Genomic DNA, 21,814 nt, shown 5'->3' with positions numbered 1-21,814 from the left:
ACATAAGTAAATTTGACTTTCAAACATGCCTGATAAATTCGACTTCACAAAATGCCAAAAATTAGTGTCAATGCAATTCTTTCATATTGTGTTTGTTAAGACAGTATTTTGGCCTGACAGAAGTATACTCTCGAACTTTTTTTGTATACTTTGAGAAAACAAACATTTATTTTCTCATTCAAACTCTTCAAAATTCTTAGAAAAACGTGCTGAAATGCACGCATGCGCAAACGTTTTTCTCTAGTGTCCATGCAGCCATCTTGCAGCATATGTTAAGACCTAAGACTACTATCACCACCAATACTAAGGCAGATCGTTCTCCTTAGTTATTTTAAGAGGCTGAGTGTTGGGTCTTAATATATGCTGCAAAATGGCTGCATTCAAAAATAGCCATAAATTGTAATATATTCACATCCTAACAATACACGCGAGTATACAAATTTAAATGCATGAAAATGGGTGACAGCGGTATACTCGCGTGTGTGGGAAGCGTTTTAAAACGCGTCATGAAAGGCGAGGGGGGGTGGGGGGGAGTTCAGAACCAGTTGTTCCGGGTCGTAGATTAGAGTGACACAAAAGGGAGTGTTCACGCTAATATATGTATAGCAATGCATGATGGGATATCTATTGTTATGTAAATAATCGCTATTATTCTTAGCACTTAGAATAGTATAAATGGTGGCCTTCATCCAAGTGTATGTGTCCTCTAAAATAATTCTGTTTAATTGTTAAATCCAAGGAAACAATAGATATTTTGACAGAACGTGTTGTCATTTAAGTCGCGAAATAAATAAAATCATTAATAATGCTCGTGTTTCAAAAGAGAAGTCTTATTTCTTAAATATGCCTTAAAGCTTAACCTACGAATATTGTTATAATTGAAATAACAAACCTGCGATAATTCAATTGAACAAACATAGGTAGATAATACATCATTTATTTTATTATTATTATTATTTTTTTTTTATTCTAAACTTATCAATAGATAATTATGATGTATTAGTCCAATCATGCACTTCAAAACGAGCACGTGACACATTCATTCTTTTACAGTCCATCAAACTAAAATTCGGGGGCGGTTTTGAATATGATTTCAGGGGAGCTCGGGGCTGACAATTTTGATAACTCAAAATAAGCTTATTCATGCCCGATATGTGCATCATAAATCGGAATTGAGTTATCAATCAAACCTGCACTCTTAAGCGTCCACGACCTCTTATGATATTGCAAGCCTATACCAATATACAACAGTAAATATAAATAAGATCCTTTGATTTAATCTCTGGGCTTCGATTAAAAGTTTAAAAGTTTATGTTTATAGTTCTTCCCTTGTTTGTGCAAAGTGAAAATTATTTCAACAGTTGATGTTTTTCAACCATTCCCAAGAGGATTAAATAACAAAAGACACGGCGGCCATGTAGGTTATAACAAAAGAATTTATTGACAATTCTTTTGTTAAATTCCTCTAACATGGCCGCCGTGAAAACCATCGATTGTAGCTACAATTTTAAAATTATTTGTTTAGTGAGCAGTTTTGTTCAAAAACTCCTTTCACAAATGATTATCTTGATGTTTTGAGACAAAGACCGGGATTGAGATGTTACAACATTCGTTTCATTAATGCAAGCTTCAAAACAGGATGAAGCTAATTCTTTGAAGCTTGAAAGAAACGCATGAGCTGGTTTGACTATAAAATATTATGAAACTAATTATCATTGAAGCGTTTTAAAATAAAATCCTGATATATTGGCACCTTTTGATGTGCACGTCGGTAAACACTTTGTCAAAGGCACTGTCTCCAAACCTCTCACACTACTAATCTTCCTCGCATACAATCCAGAGTTAACGGTAAGTCTAAAATGCCCCATAAACCTACTACAAATCTTCTAATCTATCCTTATAACCAAGGTTCTTTTTAATTCGAATATAAATATTTCCTGTTTTCAATGCCTTCATTTCAGAATTCAGTGTTACATTACAGGCTATTGCGTTGTGTCTTCATTTCATATTTATGTCAAAATATTAAAGCAAAACATTTCCCTAACAGATAGCAGAGGCTTTATTTAATAAAGTATGGTTTACGAACTATCATTAAATGTTCTCTCGCCACCCAGTATGGTAAGAGCAGAATATTTATAACAACAAGAAAAACAAATGAAAATGTTTTATAACTCTAAACCATATCAACTTTATATAATAATGAAATATAATAATAATAACAATAATAATAATAATAATAATAATGATATATTATTATTATCAATATTATTATTCTTTCTATTTCTATTACTATTTTTAGTATTATCGATCATTATTATTATTATAGTTAATATCAGAACCGCAAGAAGAGTATTTAGGAACATAAAGGACATAGACTTGGATGTTGAGACTGCAAATGCAGCAATTGACTAAATACTTAACATATATATATATAAATGTTTGCCATTATTACTATTTTTTTTAAACATATATTATTAGGATTAATTTTTACTAAATACATTCTATGGTTATACATTAGTAGATATATTTTTATTATAGTATATTTTATTAAAGTTTTTCTTTTTCTCTTTTTTATATATTATTATTATTATAAATAGATATATTTTTTATTGTAGGATATATGAAGAGATAATCTATACGTCGTATATATCTATATAGATACCAAATACAATTTTTTTTTCTTAGTGAAGAAATTTAGTACCTAGCGGAATAAATAATACTTTGTCTTTATTATTATTATTATTATTATTATTATTATTATTATTATTTAAAAAAAGTTAATATCAGTAGTATTAGTATTATTACTGTTATTCCAGTTTTTGCATCGTAGAGAATGCGGAACCCAAGTGTTTTGAATATTTTTAATAAGTATGATGTTTTTGGTCATAATAAACGAATAATAATGATAATAATAATGATAATAATAATAGTAATGATAATAATAATAATGATGGTGATGATAATAATAATAATAATAATCATAATAATGATGGTGATGATAATAATAATATTGATAATAATGATAATAATAATAATAATAATAATAATGATAATAATAATAATGGTAATGATAATAATAATCATAATGATAATCATAATCATAATAGTAATGATAATCATAATCATAATGATAATCATAATAATAGTAATAATGATAATAATTATCATAATCATAATAATGATGGTGATGATAATAATAATAATAATAACAATAATAATCTTAAGTGATAAATCCTTATTAAGACATTTTGCAATAAAAATAATCAAAGAGATTTGACGTACCGACGTCTCGCTCTGTGTGTATTTAACATTCAAAACCATATGATCAATTTATTTTGAAAATGACGTCCAGCGAGAAGTCGAAACGTCAAATCTCTTCAATTATTTTCATTGTACAATAATAATAATAATTATTATTTTTATTATAATTAGTATATGTAATGGGACTCCATGCTGTCCAATTAAGAAATAATTCAGTGGACGAGGAAAATTCCGAGGACTGACAAAATTGGATGATGCCTTAGGCCGAGTCCAATTTGGCAGTCAGAGGAATTTTTCGAGTCTAATTATTTCTTGATTGGGGAGTATGAAATCCCATTACCTATTAATTATATAGCTGCCTAATTAATCCCATATCAACAAGCCCTGTCCTATTAAGAAAATAATTGGACAGTTACCTATAAGGAATTATATAATGAGAAGCTGCATAATTATAATAGTAATAGTATAAATGATAATAATAATTAAAAATAATAATAATAATAATAATAATAATAATAATGATAATAATTGATGATGGTAATTGAACTGAATGGAGTGCAATTTGGACCAAAATCATAGGAGTGATTATAAAATTGCACGGCCACGTAGCGGGAGTGCAATTTGTTAATCACAAGTTTAATTTTGGTTCAAAATTGCACGACACGAAGTTCAATTACCACTTAACCATATCCTTTTTGTAATCATACACAAGAAAAAGACACAATAAAGAGTGCAGAATAATCAATTGAATGTAGAAGAAGAACTAAATCAATCAGGTTTTTCCTGGTATAAAATAAACGGTTTATCAGCAAATCATTAAATTTTCATAAATAATGCTAATCATTCTCTTCTCTGATTGGCTGAATATAAGAATTCTGTTCTGTGATTGGCTCTTTCAAAAAGATGCGATTAAGAGCTCAAAAGGATGCAATTTGGGAATTAATCTCACTCCTTTGAACCAATCAGATTGCAGGATTTGGTAGTGATTAAAAAAGGTTATGATTAATAATAATATTAATGATAATAATGATATATATATATATATATATATTTTTTTTTTTTTTTTCATACAGGATTAAGCAGCCATGGCGGAAAATAAATGTAAGTCAAAAAATATATAACTACGATGAAATTAGGAAATAAATATCTAAGACAGTAATGAGTATAAAGGAAATGTTTGAGGAGAAAGAAAGAAAGTAAGAAAGAAAGAAAGTAAGAAAGAAAGAAAGAAAGAGAGAGAGAGAGAGAGAGAAAGGAAGAAAGAAAGAAAAAAAGAAAGAGAGAGAAAGAGAGAAAGATAAGAAAGAAAGGAATAAAGAAAGAGAGAGAAATAAAGGAAGAAAGAAAGAAAGGAAGGAAGGAAGGAAGGAAGGAAGGAAGGAAGGAAGGAAGCAAGCAAGGAATGAAGGAAGGAAGGGAAAAACAATTAACCTGTTTACCCTAAAGTGGTTTTCATATGTCAATCTAGTATACGACATTCACCATGGTGATGACCAAGCTGACTCTCCTGCAGCACAAACCATGAGTAATGAACCAGAAAGAGCAGAACAGACAGTACCTCCACCAGCCTACTCACCGGCACCAACATGACAGAACTGTTCTCCTCAACATGTGCAGTTTCCTCCTCATCAAGGGTATGCTCCTGGTTACCAACCACAACCAGCTGCTGCTTCTCAGGGATATACCACTGGCTACCAACAGTTTGATAATATGCCTCAGACCACTTCGACGACAACGGCTGTCGTACCTGGACAGGTAACCAGAGGCATTTTCAAATTCTTACGATAGAGATTTTGCATCATCACTTGTCGGCGCCATAATCCAGCTTGGACTGCCTGTGGTTAGATGGCAGAATGGAATTGAATTTTTCTCATTTAAAACGATTGTATTGTTCCTGGCATCTAGCATGGCTGCCGTCAGGTGATGGTGCAAAACCTCTATGCCGTTTCTTTCCTTGATTACAGAATCAATTTTATAAAATTAAAACAAAATAACCGTCTTTTTTTGAAGGTATATGACTCAACTGAAAGTACGTGCAACTGCAATGTCTTCTAACTTCTAAAGCATGCGGTACCGGCCAATCAGAACGCGAGATTTGTATCTATTTTAATTGTGAACGTTTGTGATATTCCCTAATTTTTTCAGATGCAGACTCCACTAAACAGACCAGACAACTACTTGGTTTGGTCCATTCTATCAGCTATTTTCTGCTGTCCTCTTTTTGGAATCATTGGCATAATCTACGCGGCACAGGTATAATCATAAAATAGAAAAAATAAGAAATCAATAATAAAAAATAAATGTATTACATAATTATTAATAAAAGAATAATTATTTATTTATTCACAAAAAATAACTAACTAATTGATTAATAATCAAATAATAATAATCCATTCATTTCATGAATTAATTTTATGAATTATAATAAATAATTTTTAGTAATCATTTCAGTATTATTGAGATTAAGAAATCAACTACAAACAAAGTTCTGAAAAACTACAATGAATTTTGTTTGAAATCATATATTTTTAAAACATTCCCCCTCATTTTTCCCATTATGTTGATTTTCATTCTCGTGCATCCATCCATCCATCCATCCATCCACCCATCCATCCATCCATCCATCCATCCATCCCTCCATGCATCCATGCATTCATCCATCCCTCCATCCCTCCATCCCTCCATCCCTCCATCCCTCCATCCCTCCATCCCTCCATCCCTCCATCCCTCCATCCCTCCATCCCTCCATCCCTCCATCCCTCCATCCCTCCATCCCTCCATCCCTCCATCCCTCCATCCCTCCATCCCTCCATCCCTCCATCCCTCCATCCCTCCATCCCTCCATCCATCCATCCCTCCATCCCTCCATCCCTCCATCCCTCCATCCCTCCATCCCTCCATCCATCCCATCCAAGCAAAAAATGCCAATTGATCTTAAATTTGATATTTTCCTATAGGTTAACTCAGCCTATGACCGCGGTGATTACGGGAGAGCCATTTCTTATTCAGGCTTGGCCAGAAAGCTTACCAAACGCAATGTAGTCTGTGGACTTTTGTTTTTTTTTTGCTTAGTCTATTAATCTTTTTTATTGCAAAAGTCACTAATGTCATAACAATATGAACGTTCCCTCACCCCTAACTAAGTATTTTCAATGTTTGATTCTACAATAACATGAAGTAAATAGTTGAATGGTAAAATATAAGATTAGAGTAATGCATCTTGGATATCAATCGAGGTTTATTCTTGCAATAATTCCAATAACAACGTGTACGTAGCAATAAAAACAGAGAAGTCCTGATGGAAACGTGTCGAACATGTCTCTCTACTCTGACAAAAATAGTTTATTCATGCATGAATATTAGCATAGAATTTTAAGGTCGCAAAATGGGGCCCAAAGCTTTTGTACTGGTTTTATTCATGTTTTAAGATTAATTTGTATTTGCATCTTATATTTTTTAAATTTTTATGCAGTTATAAACTTAAAAACATTCATTCTAAAAATACCTTCTGACACAAGGAGTCTAATAATAAGTGGGATACACAAAAATAAAACTCATAATTTTTGCATCGTCTCTTTTGTTTTCCTATATATATATAATTCCTCTGATGTGTCCTAGTTATAATTTATTTTCAATTAAAACTCATAGTAGTGTTAAGTTTGGGTTGAGTGCCAGGGTGCGAGGGATGTTCGAGCCTAACTAGCACGTGCGCAGAGGTGACCATGACAACCACGCCACAGTCCACCGCCCACCTGGCATCCATCACACCTACCGCGGTGGAGATACTTACCATGTCCAATACTTGCTTCTGAGAGGTGGGTGAGAGGTAGAAATCTTTCCACAAGCACTTGGCTAAACCATAACACAACGACAAAGCTGCCACACTGCAAACCCTGCCAATACCTCTGGACCACAATGGGCTCTCCTCCACTCTCACTAGGCGAAAACACTGACGGGTTTTAATTTTGTCTGAATTACATTCAGGCTCAAGACATACGAGCTTTTTTCACCAAAACTTTACATACTCAATAATATCAAACACGGATTTATCATAGTTTACACCCCGAATTACTGAATCAAAGTTAACTAAAGTGGTCGATGGTAAAGGGACTTGCATTTGGGTAGCATGGATGGCGTTCGTGACTAACGCGTCGTCTTTCGGGTCGGGTCGTCGCTGGTTCGAGCCCTGCGGTCGCCACATGTGAATTGATTAGTTTGTTTGATGTGTTGTTCTCTCCTATGCTACGTGGGTTTTCTCCGGGTTCTCCGGTGTCCTCCCTCCGTAAAAATAAACAAGTGAGCTGAGAGTTGTGTGCATAGAATATTGAATGTAATGGTAGTGGGTGTAAACGAAAAAAGTCCACAATTAGTGCGAAAGCGCCAGAACGGCTTGACCTTTCAATAAGTGATGGTAATTGAACTGAGTGGAGTGCAATTTGGTCCGAAATCAAACGCGCGATTACAAAATCGCAAGACAGCGTAGCGGGAGTGCGATTTGTAATCGCAAGTTTGATTTCATGCAGACCAAAATTGCACTCCACTCAGTTCAATTACCACTTAATCATATTCTTTTTGTAATCATACACAAGAAAAAGACACAATAAAGAGTGCAGAATAATCAATTTAATGTAGTAGAAGAACTAAATGCGAACAAAAAAAAAAAAAAAAACATCTAAAAAACTTTTTTGTTTTTTGCTTTTTGTTTTATTTTATTGTTTAAAAAAATTTTTTAGGATGCGATTAAGAGCTCCTAAGGATGCGATTTGGGAATTAATCGCACTCCTTTGAACCAATCAGATTGCAGGATTTGGTAGTGATTACTAAAAGGATATGATTAAAAGTGAAAACCCTAAAAGAGTGATTTATTCATTTATTTTTTGTGGCTGTCACTTTCACCTGTTGGGTCAATCTCGTACACAGAGCCTGCTTTTCGTCTGGCTTGCAGGAAAGAAGGAGGGCTCTACGTACCGTAATCCTTTTTTTTTTTTTTTTTTTTTTTTCCGAGGCTTTAGGTTTGGGGTTCCCCTGCGAGCAGAGTCTCCTTTTAACTCCTCTACGGGCGAGAGAAGGAAAGGAGACTCTGTAGAAATCGTGTATTTCTTTTGTACTGCCGTTATCCAAGAATCTGGATAATGAGATGCATAATTTCAGGTTTCATACTGGTTTAAACTGGTTTTGATGCGCGAGTCTGTATTAAAAATATGGCCGATGACCAAAATTGAGCCCGCGTCTTATGTCAAAGTGTAGTTTCGAAAGCGTTCTAAATCACGTTTTATCAAATAAAAATCAATTCTAACCAACTATTCATCAAAGGAAATCGCTAGAAAGTTTTATGGATGACACGTTTGTTTCGCTGCCGACAGGTCAAGGAAAGTCACTTATTTTCCAGCTTGTAACTCCGATGATCAAACATCTTCAAGAAATCAATTCAAACACTATCTAGTCGATACCCTAAGAATCCTCTTTTGGTGGTAATAACTCCACTCCAGGCAATAATGAGCGCCCAAATTTCCGCATGTCTCCAAGCTGCTAAGCTTGATGAAATTAAAGCAGTAAAAGAAGAACACTAGATCATCTTTCAATGAGGTCCTGACTCTAAAAACATGTTTTGTTTTGAAGCGGCAATCGCGTTCGGAACGTAACCGGAAACCCTTTATAAAACGTGTTAGCTTGTGAACGAATTAGTTTCTTAGCAACCGCTGCGCATACTCAAATAACATTTTACACGATTTCTGCAGAGTCTCCTTTCCTTCTCTCGCCCGTAGAGGAGTTAAAAGGAGACTCTGCTCGCAGGGTAGTTTGGAGTTTGCTCTGCTGGGGTCTTAATTCCTGAACTCGGCTCTCAAAGTAAGTAGATTTTGTTAAGTATCTCCCTTCATTATATTTACGTATAGTTCTAAATAACACTAAACATAACATTACATCTTTTTTTAACAACTTCATTAGTTTCACTCTATTTTTAGATAACATTTTATAACGAAAGAGAACTTCGCTGAATCAAATTAATTTCCATAATGAGATTTAGTCAAGTTAAGCTTAACACATTAAGTCAGTTTCCGTTGGAAACGCTTTTCGTAATATATCTAGTCGAATCTTCAATTTGGGAACACTTTCTTCTTCATTTGGTAAGTAACGGTCGAATCGTGTGAATGGCTGACTCGATTGCAAGGAATAAGGCTAACTCTGAGATCAAACCCTGAATAAGCTTCTTAACCTGATCTAGGTAAGGAAACGAATAGCTTACAGATCGAACGAACCGTTAGAAAAATTCTTGGCATTCAGAAGTCGGGGCAAGGTTAACTCACAGATCGAACCCTGAATTTCATCCCTTTAGGCTGATCTAAGTCATGACACAGCTGACTCTTAGAACGATTGAGAATTTCGCTTTTATTGTTATCCATAAAATTAAGTATAGAAAATGAACACGCATCATGAGTATTTTCTGTAGCACAGTGGTAGGGGCATCGTATAAGACCGGTCTCTAGAAGGTAACGGTTTCGCTTCCTATCGGGGACTGTGTTTTTTTCCTGCATGAGTTCCTTTCAGCTAGAGACAATAGACCATTTCACAGATCCCGTGTCTCAACCTCAGCCTCGTCAGCGTGTAATATATTCTTTAGAAATTGCCTACAACCTGTGAAATTTTTAAGTGTTTCAATTGTTCGTTGATGTGTACATTCCTTTCATTACTGAAGACTGTAGTCAAATTCTAAAGAATAATTACACGCTGACGAGGCTGAGGTTGAGTAACGGGATCCGTGAAATGGCCTATTAAATGATCAATGAGTTTCTAGAACCAAAATAAATTCATTATATAAAATACTTAAAAGGATTCAGAACTGAATTTTGACATATTGAACCTAGCATTATGCATACCGTATGTCATATTGAACCCAGTAAATGTACCGCTCATCATATAATATACTTGAAAGGATTCTGAACTGAATCTGGACATATTGAACCTAGCATTATGCATACCGTATGTCATATTGAACCCAGTAAATCACCGCTCGTCATACATCGCCATACATGTGTGATGTCGTAGTCAACCAGGAATCGAGCCCTACATCCCAGAGTTGAGAATTGAGGGCACTACCGCTAGACCTACCTCGATTTTAACAAAGTTGTTTGTTTTCGATCGATTTCGAATTCGATTTATAAACTGAATGATTGCATTTTCTCAAAGCTAAATGTACACAACAAAAATTTATACAGTCAATTCAAAAAATGTTGTCGTCGACCAAACTCAAGTCTACGCGACTAGACCGAAAGGAACTCTGGGTAGCAATCATTGAAGCCGAGTTGACTGCATGATTTTATCTGACTAGTGATGCCTGGTATACAGCACAAACCTTCGGAAACAATCAATTCAGAACGAATATTTAACCGCTTCAGTGATTTTTACCCATATTCCTTTCGGTCCAGTCGCGTAGGCTTGAGCCAGTCGACGACAACGTTTTTTGAATTAACTATAAAAACGAACCAGGAAACCGTTAGTAATATTGTCTTTTCATTGTTTTATTTATAGCAACTGAATAGCAATGGCCGAAAACGAATGTAAGTAATTACTAGATATAACTAGCTAAAAACTAGTGTGAGCTGCGTCGGTGTTTCTAATGAAACAGTAATGATGAAAAGGTAAATTATACACCGTGAAAAGATGAAAAAACTTACTGACGTTTCGGACGCTAGTCCTTCGTCGGAGTAAAAGAGAAAGAAGTGGTAGAAAGGAGTGAATATATGATAGAATAAGACAAAAGAAACCAATGAGAGCAAGGTAGGCAAGGAAACAAAAACAAACAATCAAAAGATAAAAGAAAAGGTTAGTTGAAAATAAAGCGTTCATTAATCCCGTTGGGATTACTAGAGATAACTAGCTAAAAACTAGTGTGAGCTGCGTCGGGTTTTCTAATGAAACAGTAATGATAAAAGGGTAAATTTAACACAGTGAAAAGATGAAAAAACTTACTGACGCTTCGGACGCTAGTCTTTCGTCGTATTGAAAGTAATAACTGATTTACAATAACTAATTTAATTTAGAACTGAATAAAAAAAAGTAGGTGAATGTGATGCTGGAAGTTGAATACCAAAATCCCGAATTAGGCTATGGACGACGTCAATTCAATAAGCAAAAGCTTACAACATTATCAGTGGAATTTTCCTAAACTTTGTCTACACTTTTTTTTTTTCTAATATATTTTCTGACATTATTGAGACATGAATAGAATAAATGTAGAACTGAACTTACTCATCGATACCATTGGAATGTAGGATTTTGGTGTTACCAAAGGGAGTAAATTTGAACAACTCGTTGAAAGACATTCCAATCAATGAAGAGACCCAACAAAGTCGTTACTCTTATCATATACCCTGCGCAGTACAAGAACCGAAAATAAGACCAAGAGGTCATAAGCGAGGGTACCCTACACTAGCAAAGCCACTTTAGCACGTATGTCTTTCTTTATTTGTAAACTAGTGTACGAAGTTCACCATGGAGGCGAAAAACTTGATCTACCAGCGAACAAAAATGACCCAGAGAGCTCATGCGTACAACATGCAGATCCTCAACCATGTTATACAGCACCACCGTATTCTTACTATCCTCCTCAGCCCCAGGCTAATCAGCAGAGCTTTTTTGGCCCTCAGCCGCAAGCAGGACATGGGTATGTGCCGGGTTATCAGCCGTTGGTAAATCAACCTCAGGCAACCACGAATTTCACGACCACAAACACGACAGTCGTGATGCAGGTAATGGATAGCATGGGCGGCGTTCGCGGCTAACGCGTCGTATTTCACCGCTGTGAGTCCAACGGGTCGGGTCGCTGGTTCGAGCCCTGCGGTCGCCACATGTGAATTGAGTTAGTTTGATGTATTGTTCTCTCCTATGCTACGAGGGGTTTCTCCGGTTTCCTCCCTCCGTAAAAATCAACGTGTGAGCTGAGCGTTGTGTGCATAAAATATTGAATGTAGTGGTAGTGCGTGTGAGCGAAAATTGTCCCCAATTAGTGCGAAAGCGCTAGAACGACTAGACACTTGTATTGTATTGGTCTTTCCGAGCTGGAGCGGTAAAATGGAAACGAGTATGACGCGTGCTGAATCGTGGGGCTGTTTTAGGGCTGCTATTTGTCTTCTTTGTTCTACAGACTATCAATCAAGTCTCATTTATTCTAGTTTTTTTGCTTTTTGTTGTTGCTTTTTTTTTTTCCTTTTTTTTTTTTTTAATTATTTTATTTTTATTTTTATTTTTTTCCAAGAAAGTGACTTTATTAAGCTTTCCGCCATTTTGTTTCAAAACATGTCGTCCCAGGACTGTACCATGATTCAGCATTACTTGTAACTTGTAACGCTACTCGTTGCCAGTTTTCAACGCAATTTTGGATATGTCAAAGTTAGCTAAATGCTGGCTAATTAGTAGTAGTCGAAAATCGAGCCATGTCTTTACTTATTTTCTTTATTTCGTTTCAGCCGTGCGTAGTAGGGAATTTAAGGCCTTGTAACTACCTCGTTCACTCCATTATCAACACATTTTGCTGTTGTCCCTTTCTTGGAATCATTGCCATCATCTTTGGTTTTCTGGTAAGTCGCTGCCGCAGATTCGTCTACTCGGCATCCGTCATTATTATCCCGTGAGGATCTGGGACCGAATCTTATGACGCCTGCAGAGTACGCGCCAATCAAAACTATTCAGTCGGTACCTTTTATGGTTTTTTGACTAGCGGCAGCGAAAAAACAAATTCCAGCGTGCAGCTCGCAGCTCGAAGCTACAGGCTTAGCATGTTACGAAAATAATAGTAACCTCTTTCCCCCCCCCCTCCCCCCTCCCCCACTCCCAAAATAATAAAATAAAGACATAATAGAACTAAAACAATTCAATAAATAAATTCAGTCTTTAAATGTCTAATAATTTTAATGATCTTTCGTTTTTTTTTTTTTTAGGTTGATTCAGCATACGACAAGGGATATTTTGCTCAAGCTAGTTCCTACTCAGACTTAGCCCGGAAGATGAACATCGCTTGCTTTATTTTTGGTATTGTTATCTACGTATTTGGTTTCGCGATGTATGCGCACTATTGGAGCTATTAATCATTTATTTGGAGCGCTGTCTGTGAAAGAGTTGGTTATTTCATGAGATTTCATTTTAGATTTAAGTAATGTAAGGTGAATAAAAAGAAATGAATTATTCGTTAAGCTAGGTAGTTATATTGAGATAAAGTAATATAGACTCGATTGCAGAAACGTTGTAGTATACATTTATAGTAGTATACATATTGTCAGGGCTGTCAACTCTCCCGGAAAAACCGGGAGTCTCCAGATTTTGGACCGTGTCTCCCGGACTCCAGATTAGAGTCTCAAATCTCCCGGATAATCCCCGAAGCTGATCATTTCTTGTGAGACTCGACTTTCACAACCATAAAATTCCAATTATTTTATGTTGTTTGTGTTATTTTACATCGCTAACAAAATCAAAACGTTCCTGAAACTGTTCTTGCAAGCAGGCCATTGTAATATAAGCGATAATCTGATTGGTCAGAAATAAACCAATCACATCAAATGTTACAAAGCAAGTGACGTCTTTTCGCGCGCTTTTTTCCGCTGTGACGTCATGTCCCTTCCCTATCAATTCTCCAGATTTGAATATCTCAGGGGTTGACAGCCCTGTATTGTAGTATACCTAATGAGATGCATAATGCAAAATAACCACTTTCAACGTTTAAAAACAACTGATTTATAATCTGTGTGATCTAATAGACAAGAAAAAAATATTTTGACAGTCATCGAATGTAACATAGAATATCATTACATATACTGAATAAATTAGATATATGTATAAATGTACAGTCAATTCAAAAATGCTATTGTCTTTTAAGTCTCTTAGGCGGGATGCTTGCAACCCATCAATCGGGTTATGTTCGTCGCAATTTTCAAAAATAACCCTAAAGATGGGAAGATGGTACATGCTTGACCTGACCGAGATGTCGCTACTCCCCTGAATGCATGTGAATTAGACAAACTTAGCATATAGTTTGTAGCTTTGGGAAGGCCCCGTCCACACTATGCCGGATAAATTTGAATCCGCAACTCTCACAACGAAACCGAAAAAAAAAAGTTTTCCGTCAACACATGAAAACGGATAAAATATTTCGCGTTCACACTAGTCCGATCAGAGGCGGCAAAAACGCTTCATAGCACATCTGAACATGTACGGCGAAGCTGAAATTGAGCCCACGGTGAATAGACCCTTTTCGAGTTCCAAATTACCGCTGTGTTTCTTGATTACAGACTCATTTACTCAGGCTTATTCGTATTTATTGCTTAAATTTTAGCCGGTACGCCTAAAAAGCAGTGTAACTGAGTCGTTAACCGTGAATAAATAAAGTTAATTTATTCCATCCATTCATTCATTCATTCATTCATTCATTCATTCATTCATTCATTCATTCATTCATTCATTCATTCATTCATTCATTCATCCATTCATCCATTCATTCATTCATTCATTCATTCATTCATTCATTCATTCATTCATTCATCCGGCATAGTGTGGACAGGGTCTAAGTGCGTTGACGGTTTCTATCAAAATCATAGTGAATATGAAAGCAATCCGATCAATCACATTAATTTATTTAGTAGTTGCTAGAGGCCAAATAACTGTTTCTTTCCTGCTGATTAGGTGCTGGTAGGTGTTAATTCCATTACCAATGCGATATTTTTTTATTTAATATTTTTCTTCTTCACGAAATTGAAAGTCTAGAACAATATATTTTAAAACCAAACAAAAAATTCCAATTGAATATATAGCTTTATTTAAGAAGAAGTTAGCTTTTAAATCTAAACTCTATTTATATTGTTCAGATGTCTCAGTGTATGCGTAATTTTCTACGTTCGTTGCTATGTGAACTAAAACATCATCGTAAAAACGTTCTACGTTTCAATCAACATTATGCATAATAATGAAGTTAAAACGATACAGCTTTTTAATGTATTCGTCAGTGTAAATTCAGCATCCTCGATAATGTCTTGGTTAACTACGTTTGTTAGAAGATTAAAAGGGCTCCCTTTAATATTAGTGGCTTTATCATGCTATACTATCATTGTTTTATATATCGACCATCAACGAATAACAGCCATTAAAAACAAGATAAATAAGGTAATATATTTTGATCTTTGATTTTTGCCAAATCAAATTACCTTAAGTGAATATATTGTATTATGTCGTTATTGTTTTCATATACACCTTGCTATAAATATGGACTCCTCTTCCTATTCTTACGTTTAAGTTTATTTAAAATTAATGAACTGTTATTGCGAGTAAATTTTGTGTTTTTTTAAATAACTCATTTCCTCGTCTTCTTCTTCATCTTCTTCCTCTTCTTCCTCTTCTTCCTCTTCTTCATCTTCTTCTTCTTCTTTTTCTTCTTCTTCTTTTTCTTCTTCTTCCTCTTCTTCTTCTTCTTCTTCTTCTTCTTTTTCTTCTTTGTCTCCTTCCTCTTTCTTCTATTATTACTTCTTGTCATTCTTGTTCATATTCTTGTTCTTGTTCTTAACGTAAGCATTTCTTTGTCGCAAAGAAAAGTAATTCTAGTTTTATCGTGGCATATTTTGTTTTTCGGTTACAGCAACAAAAGCAGCAACAACGAGGTATTTCAGTGACCAAGGCCCCGTTACCCACAAATCAAATCACGCCGTACATCCCAACAAGAGTCATTGAATTAATCAAGGTACAGGGAAACAAATATAGCCTTTTTTCACTTGTTATTAAAGTCAATTCCCTTGTTTTATTGTTCATCAGGGAATTAAAACCAACCCTGAACATCCAATCAGACTCTGGCCCCGTCCACACTATGCCGAATAAATTTGAATACGAATTTTCAAACCGAAACCGAATAAGAGTTCTGCGTCCACACTAATACGGATAGCCGGCGTTTTCAAATTGTTCCACTCTGGAGACCGTATTCGAAAAAAATTGTTTTCGGTGAATCGCCCGGACTAGTGTGGACGGTAGGCCTAACCGAATAAATAAAAATTCGGATTCAAATTTATCCGGCATAGTGTGGACGTGGCCTCAGTGAAAGCAAAACTTTTTGTTTGAATACGCACATATATTTTTGTCATACAGTAATTCCACACGCTTGATCTGTCATTAAATGTTGTTGAAAATGATGACAGGATGTCATCGAAACGTCCAGCAATACTTGCGTTTATTTTCTTAATCAAATATTTATCAAGATCTATACTAATCTCTTGTTTGGAACTGCGCATTTTTTTCCGCGCATGGGAGTAAAATCATGGATTAGTATATGTAATAGGACTTCATGCTGTCCAATTAAGAAATAATTGGACGAGGAAAATTCCGAGGACTGACAAAATTGAATAAGGCCGTAGGCCGAGTCCAATTTGGCAGTCAGAGGAATTTTTCGTGTCTAATTATTTCTTGATTGGGGAGCAAGAAATCCCATTACCTATTAATTATATAGCTGCCTAATTAATCCCATATCAACAAGACCTGTCCAATTAAGAAAATAATTGGACAGTTACCTACATGGGATTAATGAGAAGCTGTATAATTAATTATTAGTTAGCGTATATAGTTGGATACTATCAATGATTTGGACCATTCGTTCCTTTTGTTGATTGTCAGACTAAGATAGTTACGAGGATAGTGTATCGAACACAGCCAACACCAACCGCTATTAGTCGTGTGAGAAAGGAATATGTCAAGGTAAGATAATAGGCCCTTTGCAGCTGATTAATTTACTGAGAGCAAATGAATGAATATTTGATTCCCATAGGTGAAATTTAGTGGTGAGCAAACAAACTTTCTACAACCTGCTCCAAAAGATCGTAATAAAACTACATTTTGTAACACACTAGTTACACATCGTTTCATTCTGTTCTTTACAAGTAGCTAAAAAGAATCATTAATTTGAAATAAAATTTTTTTTTACAGAATTAACAAACACGTGAAAGTTAACTGCAAAGGGCCAATTCCAATTCATGTGTGAATGTGGATGTTCTTTTTCTCTCTCTCTCTCTCTCTTTCTTTCATTCCGTTTGTTCGTTTTTACCTTTCTATTTCACGGTTTCTTTCTTTCAGTTCTTTCAGTTCTTTCGGTTTTTCTTTGTTTTTCGTTGCACTGGTTTTTAAATTTATTGGCTTTATCTTTGTCGACAATCAAAAGTTATTTTCTATTTAGAGCAAGTACTGTTTTCAATTTATTTCCATCCAAAACTAATAATGCATGTGTGATTTTACAGTTTACCAACCTTGACGTTGCTACTGGCAACATGTCATGCGATGACGAAGAATGTACAACATGGCGCATGCTCACTCGAGGTCAAGCTAAACTCCTTTGCGACGCCTACGTTGACAAATGTCAAGGCTTTACAATGACGTCATCTAGGCATGTTTTCTTCAAAAGTCACATCAAAGGAATACTTATACGATCTCCGGGACACACTTTGTTTGTCAAGAAAGCGCATGCGCAGGGACTTGAAAAACCGCTGGACATGTGCGCTGTGGATGACGACGACACAGTCATTGATAACGTCACAGAGGGCTGTAAACTGACAAAGTTTAATCCATTTGATAAAAATATGATGAAGTTTATCAAGAAAATGGAACCTTTACATTGCAACGGGCAGCATATAACCAACTTTCGAAATGGAGCTATTGAATTTTTGCCCGGTAAGTACCGTAATGCAGCATCCATTTTAAAATAGTAACATAAAAAACAACACGCAAATTATTAAAGGACCGAGTGTAGTGGCGGATACAGGGGGGGGAGGGGGTCGAAGGGGTCCACGGAACCCTCTTTGAAGGTTTTATCTTTTAGGTAATAGAAATATGCCTTATATAAGTTTTCATTTTAAAAAATATTAGTAATTTTGCGTTGGGTCGTGTTATCATAGCTTGGTCCGCTACTAGATAGTAAATTAGGTGATTAGAGCCAATTTTTTTGTCAAACATCGACTAAACAAAAGAGAATTATACACAGTTTAAGAAACGGAACCTCCCTTTGAAAAATCCTGGATCCTCCACAGGAATGTCATCATGTAACTTGAGCACAGGGTTATATACACCTATTTCAAAAAACGTTGTCTGTCGGAGATCTGAAATCTGAAACCAAAGGAATTGAGGGTTGTAAGATGTAATTGTTTGTGATTTTAATCAGTTAATTAGTTCGCAAAAAGTTAATATCATGATGTACTGCCTTTGAGCGATGATATGCGCACGCAAACTATCTGGGTAAATGTATATTTAATTTTTAACGAGAAAACACTCAGTCCCCCACAATTCCAATCGGTCTCGAATTTCTGATTTCAGATATCCAACCGACAACGTTTTTTGAAATAGGTGTATATTTTTGACAAGTATTTATTCTATATATTTTCATCTAATTCAATGCCTTTTTTTAATATATATAGACGCAAAGGTTACCCACGCAGTGTATTTTCCAATTACTCGAAATCCTGGAAAAGACTGGGGATTCCATATTGGACAAAATATCTCTATCGATGTAAAAATAAAGAAGATTCCAGTACCCCATGAGTTTATCCGCGTAGAGACCAAAACTAAAGACAACAAGACCCATGTGGAATACCATGCCGCAGTAGTACCCAAGCCAGATGTTATTGCTCGTCCAAGAATTAACACAGGGATCCCGCTTAATGTCATAATGATAGGATTTGACTCGCTTTCGAGGGCCAATTTTGAACGTGTTTTTCCTGAAGCTTACAAATACATGAGAAAAGAGCTGAAAACAGTGTTTATGGATGGATATTCCATAGTTGGAGATGGCACAACACCAGCTTTAACGGCATTTTTAACAGGTAAACTTACATTTATTACTCAACAGCTTACAAAATATACGATTGGGTACCCTGTGGTTTGAATATTATTTTACTTTGGACCAATGAAATTACATTATGTAAAATCAAACAAATTAATTAATTAATCAAAAATATTTTTTAACCAGTACAAACGTACACTCTTACTTTTGTTGCGATCTTCATTTTAGGCCATTTTGAAAAGGATCTCCCCGAAGCAAGACGCGACTTTGCTGGCACTAGTCCGGTAGACCGCTGGCCATGGATTTTCAAAGAGTATAAAACCGCGGGCTACGCTACAATGTTTAGTGAAGATTGCCCAGACTTTGCTGCTTTTAATTATCGTCTCCACGGCTTTAACAATACACCTACGGACCATTTTAGTCGATATTTTTGGGAGAGCGCTAAAATGACGCAGCCACATTGTATTCACTCCAAACCCCAACACCTTATTCACCTAGAATACATAGAAACATTTTTCGAGGCTTATCCTAAGACCCCAAAACTTGGTGTGGCTTTTTTTACCGACGTTTCCCATAATAACCTTAACACTGTTCAACTCGCTGTAGACGATTTCACAAGATTTGTAAAGAATCTGAAAGAAAGGAATTTTTTGAATGATACGCTTCTAGTAGTATTTGGGGACCATGGCTTTCGTTATGGAGCTTCAAGAGCCACTTTACAAGGGCATTTAGAAGAAAGATTACCATTATTATCTTTGACGTTTCCTGATTGGTTCAAAAACAAATACCCAGAAATATTAAGCAGCATTCATCATAACGCCGAACTATTAACCTCGCCTTTTGATCTCCACGCAACGTTACGTCACATCTTAACGTTCCCGGATCCACCTAAATCGTTTAATCACAGTCGAGGTACTAGCATGTTTCAGAAGATTCCAAAATCACGCGACTGCGAAACAGCAGGGGTAGCTGAACACTACTGCCCTTGTTTAAATATAAAGGCTGCAGACACAAAACACAGGCATATAAAATTAGGTTCGGAAGCTCTAGTGAATCATATCAATAAGATGCTCACTTTGGATGAAAGAAGTGCTACATTATGCCATCAGTTGAAGCTGAAAAACATTTCCTCAAGTCTTCAACAAATGCCTAATGCAAAATTTCAGCAATTTCTTGGATCAGAGGATATTCATGGAAGAATACCAAGATTTTCCAAAACGAGAAAAGAGTTGAATGAATGTAATTATAGAATACAAATACAAACAAGCCCGGGTGATGGGCTCTTTGAGGCACCGGTGAGATTTAAAGAAGGACATTTTACTGTCACTGGGGATATTAGCAGAATAAATAAATATGGTGAACAGCCTCGATGTATCCTGGACAAGAGGCCGGACTTGAGAAAGTACTGTCTCTGTAAGGATTATATGAACAGAACTAAAAGTCCCTGACGAGTTTCCAGGTAGAAACAAGTTTCTTGCTAGACTAGAAATAGAACCATAGTGCTTAGTCCTGGAACAGAAGTCTGGTTTAAAAATAAGAGGTCTGATTTAAGAAAGTAATTTGTAAAGATTAAATGGGCACTTCCAAAAGTCCCTGAAAAATGTCCAGATAGAACCATAGTGTTTCCTGGACAAAAGGTTTGGTTTAAGAAAGTTCCCTATAAAGATTTTATGAACACTTGCAAAAGTCCTTGAGAAGTATCCAGAACAAACCATAGTGCTTCCTGGACTTGACGCCTAGCTTTAATCAAGTGACAAAGTAACTAATGGGAATATGGTTATTTTATATTTTGTAACTTTAGTACTTAAAATAAATTAAACAAACATTGCCAGTAGTATACAGAATAGGGGTTCTGCGTCGGGTGGATCAGGGTGGATCGTGGATCAACCCTTGCAATGACGTCAGCCCCATTAAATGACGTCACATCCTTCATAGTGATGTCACACCTCCTTTTCGGATAGGTCATATCTATTTTTTAGAACAACCCTATTATGACGTCATAGTTCTTGAGAAGGAATCAGAGTCGCTTCTGAGCATCCTCCTGGATTGGTCACATCTATTTTTAGAATAGTCCGAATTATGACATAATCAGACGCATGAACCAATCAGGGGCTGTTTTTAATATTCCAGAGCCGAGTCTCCCGAAATCCCTATCCTGGACAAGCTGTATCTATTTTTTGCTCACTGTATTATCTCGACTTTGGATTTGGTTACATGTTTCTATTTTAGAACACCTATGATCTTAGGATAGTAGAAAAGATGCAATGTTTATGAAAATAAAGTTTTCGGAACGTATCCCGGTTTTATTCAACCATATTTCATAGTTATACAACGATTATGTATTCTTTCTAACATGAACTTAGAAATACCACTCTAAAGTATTTTCATCTCCAGTAAAGTATTTTATCCAAAAGCGAATTGGTACTCATTCAGCGTCTGGAGTAATCGAATTGATCATACTCAGTAACTAACAATCCTATGATATACTCCAGCTTGTGATCCATTGGGTCAGGGATTCACTGCGATCCTGCGGCTTATATCCTGATTGATATCTTAATCATTATTCATCTTGGTTTTATGTTTTCCAAACAATGGGATCAGGCACGCGTCATGATTTTTCTTTTTATAACCTATTCTAGGTCTTTTTTCGCGTCGTTCTCTTCTTGGTCGGTCCAACAAGAGTACTGTCCTTTTAGAAAAAATTGCCCAAGAAAATTCCCTAAATAGAACTGGCGCTGTTAACTACAACTAGTATGGGAAGCA

General features: G+C 35.7%; 4 protein-coding genes across 7 annotated transcripts in view; all 4 read left to right on the top strand.

Moving 5' to 3' along the window:
* The window catches only part of LOC148905394 (scavenger receptor cysteine-rich type 1 protein M130-like), a 111,996-nt gene that overhangs the window by 49,060 nt on the left and 41,122 nt on the right, over positions 1-21,814 (top strand). The gene's annotated exons all lie outside the window — the stretch shown is intronic.
* On the top strand, positions 1,738-6,827 carry LOC148905398 (proline rich transmembrane protein 1B-like). 2 transcript variants are annotated; one of them, XM_089039945.1, is made up of 6 exons: positions 1,745-1,848; positions 2,048-2,118; positions 4,335-4,362; positions 4,730-5,016; positions 5,407-5,514; positions 6,219-6,827. In XM_089039945.1, the coding sequence occupies exons 4-6, from the start codon at positions 4,972-4,974 to the stop codon at positions 6,339-6,341; spliced, it is 276 nt and encodes a 91-aa protein (XP_088896071.1). In that variant the 5' UTR covers positions 1,745-1,848; positions 2,048-2,118; positions 4,335-4,362; positions 4,730-4,971; the 3' UTR covers positions 6,342-6,827. The 2 variants fall into 2 exon arrangements, with proteins under 2 accessions (XP_088896070.1, XP_088896071.1); XM_089039944.1 differs by lacking the exon at positions 2,048-2,118 and having other exon boundaries at positions 1,738-1,848.
* Positions 8,995-14,111, top strand: LOC116307599 (uncharacterized). 3 transcript variants are annotated; one of them, XM_031717868.2, is made up of 5 exons: positions 8,995-9,108; positions 10,789-10,817; positions 11,737-12,008; positions 12,726-12,836; positions 13,197-14,111. In XM_031717868.2, the coding sequence occupies exons 2-5, from the start codon at positions 10,802-10,804 to the stop codon at positions 13,341-13,343; spliced, it is 546 nt and encodes a 181-aa protein (XP_031573728.1). In that variant the 5' UTR covers positions 8,995-9,108; positions 10,789-10,801; the 3' UTR covers positions 13,344-14,111. The 3 variants fall into 3 exon arrangements, with proteins under 3 accessions (XP_031573728.1, XP_031573727.1, XP_031573726.1); XM_031717867.2 differs by lacking the exon at positions 8,995-9,108 and adding an exon at positions 9,296-9,386; XM_031717866.2 differs by lacking the exon at positions 8,995-9,108 and adding an exon at positions 9,312-9,484.
* On the top strand, positions 15,266-20,885 carry LOC116307598 (uncharacterized). Its single transcript, XM_089039890.1, has 6 exons — positions 15,266-15,408; positions 15,878-15,979; positions 16,900-16,980; positions 17,517-17,946; positions 18,687-19,091; positions 19,280-20,885. Exons 1-6 carry the CDS (start codon positions 15,274-15,276, stop codon positions 20,497-20,499), a joined length of 2,373 nt encoding a protein of 790 aa, XP_088896016.1. The 5' UTR covers positions 15,266-15,273; the 3' UTR covers positions 20,500-20,885.

This window comes from Actinia tenebrosa, unplaced genomic scaffold, assembly GCF_029948245.1.
Source record: "Actinia tenebrosa isolate PJP-AT-01 unplaced genomic scaffold, QUT_ActTen_1.0 PGA_scaffold7__59_contigs__length_16204524, whole genome shotgun sequence".
Taxonomy (NCBI): Eukaryota; Metazoa; Cnidaria; class Anthozoa; order Actiniaria; family Actiniidae; genus Actinia; species Actinia tenebrosa.
This window is presented reverse-complemented; position numbering and strand designations above follow the sequence as displayed.